This window comes from Eriocheir sinensis, chromosome 37, assembly GCF_024679095.1.
Source record: "Eriocheir sinensis breed Jianghai 21 chromosome 37, ASM2467909v1, whole genome shotgun sequence".
In the NCBI taxonomy this organism is placed as follows: domain Eukaryota; kingdom Metazoa; phylum Arthropoda; class Malacostraca; order Decapoda; family Varunidae; genus Eriocheir; species Eriocheir sinensis.
In genome coordinates this window covers 13995326-14005325 of record NC_066545.1, presented here as the reverse complement: position 1 = coordinate 14005325, position 10000 = coordinate 13995326, and the positions used below count along the sequence as shown (strand labels likewise).

The following is a 10000-nucleotide window of genomic DNA, read 5'->3' as shown; positions in this document are numbered from 1 at the left end:
TTTGTTTTTCTGTAATTTATTTGTTCGTTATCTCGTGTTTTCTTTTTTTTCGTATATATATGTTAATTTTACTAGCATTATTTTTTTTTATTTCTATACGTCCTCTCTACTTTATGTATTTTTTTAAATTTTTCAACTAGTTCTTTTTTTTTCTCGTTTTTTTCCAATATATTCGCTTCGTTGACCCCTTCTATCCTTCCATCCGCTTCGTTGACCCCTTCCATCCTTCTATCCGCTTCGTTGACCCCTTCTATCCCTCTATCCGCTTCGTTGACCCTTTCCATCCCTCTATTCGCTTCGTTGACCCCTTCTATCCCTCTATTCGCTTCGTTGACCCCTTCTATCCTTCTATTCGCTTCGTTGACCCCTTCTATCCCTCTATTCGCTTCGTTGACCCTTTCCATCCCTCTATTCGCTTCGTTGACCCCTTCTATCCCTCTATTCGCTTCGTTGACCCCTTCCATCCTTCTATCCGCTTCGTTGACCCCTTCCATCCCTCTATTCGCTTCGTTGACCCCTTCCATCCTTCTATCCGCTTCGTTGACCCCTTCCATCCCTCTATTCGCTTCGTTGACCCCTTCCATCCCTCTATTCGCTTCGTTGACCCCTTCCATCCCTCTATTCGCTTCGTTGACCCCTTCCATCCCTCTATCCGCTTCGTTTACCCCTTCTATCCCTCTATCCGCTTCGTTGACCCCTTCCATCCTTCTATCCGCTTCGTTGACCCCTTCCATCCCTCTATTCGCTTCGTTGACCCCTTCTATCCCTCTATTCGCTTCGTTGACCCCTTCCATCCTTCTATCCGCTTCGTTGACCCCTTCCATCCCTCTATTCGCTTCGTTGACCCCTTCCATCCTTCTATCCGCTTCGTTGACCCCTTCCATCCTTCTATCCGCTTCGTTGACCCCTTCTATCCCTCTATTCGCTTCGTTGACCCCTTCCATCCTTCTATCCGCTTCGTTGACCCCTTCAATCCATCTATACGCTTCGTTGACCCTTCTATCCCTCTATTCGCTTCGTTGACCCCTTCCATCCTTCTATACGCTTCGTTGACCCTTCTATCCCTCTATTCGCTTCGTTGACCCCTTCCATCCTTCTATCCGCTTCGTTGACCCCTTCCATCCCTCTATTCGCTTCGTTGACCCCTTCCATCCCTCTATTCGCTTCGTTGACCCCTTCCATCCTTCTATCCGCTTCGTTGACCCCTTCTATCCCTCTATTCGCTTCGTTGACCCCTTCCATCCTTCTATCCGCTTCGTTGACCCCTTCCATCCTTCTATCCGCTTCGTTGACCCCTTCTATCCCTCTATTCGCTTCGTTGACCCCTTCTATCCTTCTATTCGCTTCGTTGACCCCTTCCATCCCTCTATTCGCTTCGTTGACCCCTTCCATCCTTCTATCCGCTTCGTTGACCCCTTCCATCCCTCTATCCGCTTCGTTGACCCCTTCCATCCCTCTATTCGCTTCGTTGACCCCTTCTATCCTTCTATTCGCTTCGTTGACCCCTTCCATCCCTCTATTCGCTTCGTTGACCCCTTCCATCCCTCTATTCGCTTCGTTGACCCCTTCCATCCTTCTATCCGCTTCGTTGACCCCTTCCATCCCTCTATTCGCTTCGTTGACCCCTTCCATCCTTCTATCCGCTTCGTTGACCCCTTCCATCCCTCTATTCGCTTCGTTGACCCCTTCTATCCTTCTATTCGCTTCGTTGACCCCTTCCATCCCTCTATTCGCTTCGTTGACCCCTTCTATCCTTCTATTCGCTTCGTTGACCCCTTCCATCCTTCCATTCGCTTCGTTGACCCCTTCTATCCTTCTATTCGCTTCGTTGACCCCTTCCATCCCTCTATTCGCTTCGTTGACCCCTTCTATCCTTCTATCCGCTTCGTTGACCCCTTCTATCCTTCTATCCGCTTCGTTGACCCCTTCCATCCCTCTATCCGCTTCGTTGACCCCTTCTATCCCTCTATCCGCTTCGTTGACCCCTACCATCCTTCTATCCGCTTCGTTGACCCCTTCTATCCCTCTATCCGCTTCGTTGACCCCTTCCATCCTTCTATCCGCTTCGTTGACCCCTTCTATCCCTCTATTCGCTTCGTTGACCCCTTCTATCCCTCTATCCGCTTCGTTGACCCCTTCCATCCTTCTATCCGCTTCGTTGACCCCTTCTATCCCTCTATTCGCTTCGTTGACCCCTTCCATCCTTCTATCCGCTTCGTTGACCCCTTCTATCCCTCTATTCGCTTCGTTGACCCCTTCTATCCCTCTATTCGCTTCGTTGACCCCTTCCATCCTTCTATCTGCTTCGTTGACCCCTTCTATCCCTCTATTCGCTTCGTTGACCCCTTCTATCCTTCTATCCGCTTCGTTGACCCCTTCTATCCTTCTATCCGCTTCGTTGACCCCTTCTATCCCTCTATCCGCTTCGTTGACCCCTTCTATCCTTCTATCCGCTTCGTTGACCCCTTCTCTTTCTTATCCATTTTTTGTATATATTCTTTCATTTCCAGTTTCATGTATATTCATCTCTTTACTTCCCGCTTTCTTTTTTCCCCGTTCTTTTTATCGATCCTCCAACAAGTTACTTTCTTCTCCTAATATATACATTTTCCGACGCCTGGCTGCTGCACTCAACATTCCGCCTGCTTCGAGACTTGCTCCTCCTCCTCCGCTCCCTGCTGTACCTCCCTTCCGCTTTCTCTGCTCGCTTGCCTCACACACACACACACACACACACACACACACCAGTAATACTCCCTAACATAATTTTTTTCTTCTTCCCCGTCTCCCCTCTCTCTCTCTCTCTCTCTCTCTCTCTCTCTCTCTCTCTCTCTCTCTCTCTCTCTCTCTCTCCTTTTATTCTCTTCAATCTTTCCTTCTTTCTTCCTCCTTTCTTCTTTCACCTTAAATACATATCTTTTCTTCCTCTCTTTCTTTCTTCATTCTACTTTCCTTCTCTCTTCCTTCTTCCTATTTCCTCCTTGGTCTCATTTCTCTCTCTCTCTCTCTCTCTCTCTCTCTCTCTCTCTCTCTCTCTCTCTCTCTCTCTCTCTCTCTCTCTCTCTCTCTCTCTCCTACCCTTCTTCTCTCCTTTCCCTCCTATCTCCCTCACACACATTTTTCCTCCCTCTCTTTCTTCCTTCCTTCCCTCTTCTTTCTCTCCACCTTCTAACACTTATTTCTTTCCCCTCTTCCTCTTCCTCCTTTCTATTCTTCTTCCCTCTCTTCCTCCTCCTCCTCCCCTCCTCACACTTACATGCACCCCCCCCACCCCCCCACCTCCACTTTCACACTTACAGAACGCCTGGCTACTTTCTCAACCACCACCACCTCCACCTCCACCACCTCCACTGCTACTCTCACCACCACCTCCATCTCCACCACCGTCTTTGATAACTCTCTCCTCCACCCTCATCACCAATCCTCATCACCACAACCATCACCACCACCACCACTAGCATATCATTAGTCCACACGGCTGCCTTCACCACCACCACCATCGTTGCTCCACCATCTTCATCCACCTCCCTCAACACCAGTCCACCTCTCCACCTTCATCACCACCACTCACTATCATCACCATTCCATACCCTGTTTATTTTCATCACCAACGACCTTTCCTTCACCACCACCACCACCACCACCATCAATGCTACTGTACCCTCCTCCTCCTCCTCCTCCTCCTCCTCCTCCTCTTCCTCCTCCATTGGCAAAAAGTGGAGGAGTCGCTTATGGTGAAACTCCGTCCATTGCTACGTGTGTGTGTGTGTGTGTGTGTGTGTGTGTGTGTGTGTGTGTGTGTGTGTGTGTGTGTGTGTGTGTGTGTGTGTGTGTGCAATGCCTTCGCGATGCCCTAGAGGTCTGTGTACGCTTATATCAAACTTTCACAAAGGTGCACATGAACTTTCGCGGATGTACACACACACACACACATACACACACACTTCCCGTAGGCCTAAAAACCGTATATTAGATTTACACACGTGTGAGTCGTACGCGTGTATACACATGTGGACACTTCTGCCACTTCCCTTAGGCCTATGACGCGCACACACACACACACACACACACACACACACACACACACACACACACACACACACACACACACACAGACCTATATCATTTACAACCTCCCCTTCCTTTTTTCCCATCTCCTTCCATTTGCCTACAAACCTCATCTTCTCTTCCCTTATCTTTCCTCCTCCCTTCTTCCCTATCTCCCATTCCTCCCCATTTAATCTCCCCTTTATTTACCTTCGTCACACTAACCTTATTCTTACCCCATTCCATTCCTTACCTTCCCCTCCCCTCCCTTCAACTCTTGCCCTTCCCATCACCCCCATTCCCCTCCCATCACCCTTTGCCCTTCACCTTCACGCATACATAACCTTTCCCCTTCCCTTCCTCCCTTTACCAACCTCTTAACCTCTCCCCCTGTCTCTCTTCCCCCTTCCATTCTCTCCCCTCCTTCCCTTCCCACACCTCCCCTCTCTTCCTCCTCCTCTCCCACACCTTTCTTATCTTCTTCCCCTTTCCTCTCTTCCCCTCCTTTCCTCTCACCTCTTCCCCTCCCTTACCTGCCTTCTCTTCCTCCCCTCCCCTTCTCTCTTCCCCTCCACCCCCTTTAACTTACCTGCCTAAACTCACACCTGTACAAGTCTAGCCACACCTGTTTCACCCACGCACATACATACACACATGTCTTACTTATTCCTACCTTCCTTTCCTATTCTTCTTCCTCTTTTCCCTTCTCCTCTTTTTCTATGTCTCAAAATCTATCTTCCACAGTCCTACCTGTCCAAATCATACACACCTTTCTTACACCTGTCCTCCTCCTCTTCTATACTTCGAAATCTACTTCTTTCACACTCACATCTTCCACCAATCCATTTCACACCTCCTCCTCTTCTTCCACCTCCTCCTCCTCCTCCTATTCTCAAGCCTAATCCTCCTCCTTCTCTTCTTTAAACCCCTTCCTTCTCGTTTTCCTTCTCTCCCACAACTTACCCTCCTCGCCCTCATCCTCACACTCACCTTGACACAGCCACACCCACCCTCACCCTCACACACACCCACACCCACACTCACACCCACACCCACCTGTCTGTAGGGCGGGGGTCCCTCCAGGGTCTTCTCCAGGCGGGCTCTACTCGATGCCTTGGCCGACGGCTCCTCCTTGTCGGGGGGCGGTTTGCCTGGGCCCTCCCGCACGCCCTGGGGAGGAAGGAAAGGGAGGTTAGAAGGTGCCAAAGTGTAGATGGGTGGACACATTATATGGTTAGTCTGCTGTGGGATCTCTGGGGAATGATTGGTATATAGGGAGAGGGTAGGGAGAAGGGGGGTGAAGGGGGTGGGGAAGGGTGAGGGGTATTTGTACACACACACACACACACACACACACACACACACACACACACACACACACACACACACACACACACACACACACACACACACACACACACACACACACACACACACACACACACACACACACACACACACACACACACACACACACACACACACACACAAGGGGTCAGGCATCGTTCTCTGCACACACTATTGCATTAAAATTCACCTTCGTCAGCACAGACTTTGAAGCAACAGCCACAATAACAACCTCTCTCTCTCTCTCTCTCTCTCTCTCTCTCTCTCTCTCTCTCTCTCTCTCTCTCTCTCTCTCTCTCTCTAATTAGATTCATGGTCAGCATCAACAACAGAAACGAAGCGATCAGCAGCTAGGCAACACACACACACACACACACACACACACACACACACACACACACACACACACACACACACACTCACATTTGGCGAGTTAGAAAGTTCGTTCTCGGCATCATAAACGTCATAAAAGGTCAGTGATACGGAGATGAGCACCGAGGCAACGCGCAGCTATAAAGTATGACCCAAACTTAAGATTACTATTAGGGAGAGATAGATGGATAGATAAAAGGATAGATAGATAGACGAAAACAGGTATATAGACGGAAAAATGGAGAGAGAGAGAGAGAGAGAGAGAGAGAGAGAGAGAGAGAGAGAGATCACAAACAATGGCGTATCAGGTTACACTTAATAGAAATAAATTCACGTGAAAAAGAAAGAGCGAGGAAGGAAATGATGAAAAGGCGAAAGAAAGAAAGAAAGAAAGAAAGAAGGAAAATTAGAAAGATTACCAAAAAAACAGAGGAAGGAAAAAACAAAAACAAAAAGAAAATTTAAAGAAGCGAACAAACACGAGAAAGTTCCACAGGAAATACCTTCACACACACACACACACACACACACACACACACACACACGCACACACACGGCCTTGAAATTTAGCTACACACACACACACACACACACACACACGTATACAGGGGATAAAAGTAAATGATTCGTGAAGAACTTATGAAAAAAAAAACTTAATGCATTTCTCTCTCTCTCTCTCTCTCTCTCTCTCTCTCTCTCTCTCTCTCTCTCTCTCTCTCTCATCAACTGTAGACCAAATTTTCCCACTGTATACCTCCATCACCACCACCACCATCATCACCACCATCAACACCACCACTATCAACACCTTTCTCACCGCTCACCTCCGCCATCACCACAACTAATCACCACCATCACCACCCCCACACCACCATAAATCACCATCACCACCACCATTACCACCTATCATACTCTTCTTCCTCTTCCTCCTCCTCCTCCTCCTCCTCTTGCTCCTCCTCCTCCTTCTTCTAACCCACATCACATCCAATCATAAGACCCAATCGCCACCAGCTAGCTAGACTTTCCCATAGCATGACTAAACATTCTCTCTCTCTCTCTCTCTCTCTCTCTCTCTCTCTCTCTCTCTCAAAGTATATTTTTTGTAACCTTTGTGTTCGTTTTGTTGATATTAAGGTAAGGTAAGGTGATGTTAGGTAAGGTAAGGTAAGGGTAGGTTAGGTTAGGTTAGGTAGGGTAAGGTAAGGTAAGGTAAGGCAAGGGTAGGGTAGGTTATGTTATGTTATGTTATGTTAGGTTAGGTAAGGTAGGGTAAGGTAATGTTAGGTAAGGTAAGGGTAGGTTAGGTTAGGTAAGGTAATGTGAGGTAAGTTAAGGTAGGGTAAGGTTAGGTAAGGTAAGGTTAGGTATGAGAAGGTAAGGTAGGGCAAGGGAAAATAGAGTAGGGTAAGGTAAAGTAAGGTAAGACAGGTAAATCAACAGGTGTAGGGGAAAACCCGGGTGAGTTTGTACCATACATGTACTGCAAAACACACACACACACACACACACACACACACACACACACACACACACACACACACACACACACACACACACACACACACACACACACACACACACACACACACACACACCTGTGCCCTGACGTCCAATGACCGTGATTTAATGAACCTTGGGACACACACACACACACACACACACACACACACACACACACACACACACACACACACACACACACACACACAATTAAAAAGAGATTTAAAACGCAAAGGGAGGAATGTATAATAGTGGAAAAAAAGATGAGAGAGAGAGAGAGAGAGAGAGAGAGAGAGAGAGAGAGAGAGAGAGAGAGAGAGAGAGAAGAGAAGGAAAGGAAGAAAAGGGAAAGAAGGAAGGAAGGGAGAGGAAGGAAAGGAAGGGAAGGAAAGGAAGGGGTGAAAGGGAAGGAAAGGAATGGAATGGAAGGAAAATATAGGAAGGAAGGAAGGAAAGGAAGGGAAGGAAAGGAAGGGAAGGAAAGGAAAGGAAGTATAGGAAGGAAGGAGGGAAGGAAAGGAAGGGAAGGGAAGAAGGAAGGAAGGAAGGAAGGAAAGAGGGAAGGAAGGAAGGAAGGAAGGGAAAGGAAGTATAGGAAGGAAGGAGGGAAGGAAAGGAAGGGAAGGGAAGGAAGGGAAATATAGGAAGGAAGGGAGAAGAAGGAAAGAAGGGAAGGAAAGTATAGGAAGGAAGGGAAGGGAAGGAAAGGAAAGGAAGTATAGGAAGGAAGGAGGGAAGGAAAGGAAGGGAAGGGAAGGAAGGGAAATATAGGAAGGAAGGGAGAGGAAGGAAAGAAGGGAAGGAAAGGAAGGGGTGAAGGGCAAAGAAGGGGTGGTTACTTACTTCTAACAGGTTCCCCATCACCCCATCAGCCGTTTCCCCTTCAATCTATACTCAACACCACCACCACCACCACCACCACCTTCAACACCACTATCACCACCACTTCGTCCACAGTCACCACCACTACCAACACCTTCCTCACCACAGTCACCACAACCACCGCTATAACTGTTAATGTCACCACCACCAACACCACCACTTGCGTATCATCATCACCATCATCATTTCTTTCATCACCACTTTTACGGGTTTGGTTCGTCAAGTCACCACCACAATCACTACCACGATTGCTCTTGTATCGTCAACACCAGTATTTTATTTTTATCACCACCTTCGCATGGTTATAAAACAGGGTTGTCATCACCATTAAGGGCGTCAACACCACTAGATATGTTTGAGTCATCACCACCACCACCTTCATCACCATCACCACCCTCGCCGTGTTTAGCTATCCAGTTATCACCACTACTTTCAACACCGAACCCACAAAGTCATCACCATCACCACCATCATCTTCGTTTTGTTATCTTATCATCACCAATACCATCATCACCACGCCTATATTGTCATCACCACCATCATCACCATCTTCGTTTAGTTATCTCGTTATCACCATCCTCACCACCACCATACCTTCACTCTTATCAGCACCATAATCATTAAACATCATCACCACCACCATCATCACCACATCTACAATGACATCACCACCATCAACAAGTTTATCTGTCTCATCACCATCACCACCACACCTACACTAATACCACCACCACCATCACCATCAACACCATCATTAAATTTAGCAATCTCTACTATCATCACCACCACCACCACTATCACCACTTCACACCTGTAATCAATCCTCACACACAGGTAAACGAACTCATAAGGTTAATTAACACCCACAGGTAAATCACTCTAAATCAACCAGGTAAGTCTTGAATGTAATGGACAGGTAGCTTATTTTGCGGCTTCTAATTATTTATAGGAGTAACAATTTTTATTTTATTTTTCAGGGAGTTATTTTTTTCTTGGATTTTTTTTGTTAATTGTAAAAAAAAAAGATGAGTAAGTTAATCTGAGTCTTTATATTGAACAGGCAATTTCATTTTCGGCTTCTAATATTTTAAAGACTAACGTTTATTTTTTATTTTCCTGGGAGTTATTTTTTTTCTGGGATGTTTTTTTCTTGTTTTGTTTGTTTATCGTAAAAAAATATATCCTTTCCTTTCTTCCTTCCAATCCTTCTTTCTTTTCTTTCCTTCTCTTTCTTAAAATTTTCTTTCCATTCCTTCCTTCCTTTCTTTCCCTGTTTCCTCAATCCATCCCATTCTGTCTCCATTCCACCTAACTTTCCTTCGCTCCATTTGCTTTCTCTGTCTCTATTTCTCTCTCTCTTCCTTTTAATTCTCCTTTCCTCTAATGGAAAATGAGCTAATCTGAGCACGCTAACGGTTCACACTTGTCTACTTAATCTCCGTTCAAAACCATAAAATCTTAAGTACGATACAGAAATATGCAAATGTGTGTGTGTGTGTGTGTGTGTGTGTGTGTGTGTGTGTATGAGAAAAGAGAGAAAGGAGGGAAGGAGGAGGAGATTATAAAGACAGCAAGAAAGAAAGAAGAAATGAAGGAAGGAGAGAAGAAAGAAAAGAAAAATAATGAAAAGAAGGGAGAAAAAGAGAGGAGGAGAAAACAAATGGAGAGGAGAAATGAAGGAAAAGTTTGGAGATGGCAAGAATGGAATGGGAGGAAAGGAAGGGAAGGGAAGGGAAAGGAAAGGAAGGGAAGGGAAGGGAAAGGAAAGGAGAGGAAGGGAAGGGAAAGGAAAGGAGGGACATGTGTGTGTGTGTGTGTGTGTGTGTGTGCACGTTTACACACACACACACAC

At 46.5% G+C, this 10000-nt stretch overlaps 1 protein-coding gene across 8 annotated transcripts in view; it reads right to left on the bottom strand.

Moving 5' to 3' along the window:
- Positions 1 to 10000, bottom strand: part of LOC127008293 (rap1 GTPase-activating protein 1-like) — a 138371-nt gene that overhangs the window by 42477 nt on the left and 85894 nt on the right. For all 8 annotated transcript variants that reach the window (XR_007761001.1, XR_007761000.1, XM_050880101.1 and 5 more), the window contains one exon: positions 5104 to 5217. Coding sequence is in view for 6 of the 8 variants with exons in the window: in XM_050880101.1 (XP_050736058.1) it covers positions 5104 to 5217 (114 nt within the window). In the remaining 2 variants the exon portion in view is untranslated. The remainder of the gene's footprint in view (positions 1 to 5103; positions 5218 to 10000) is intronic.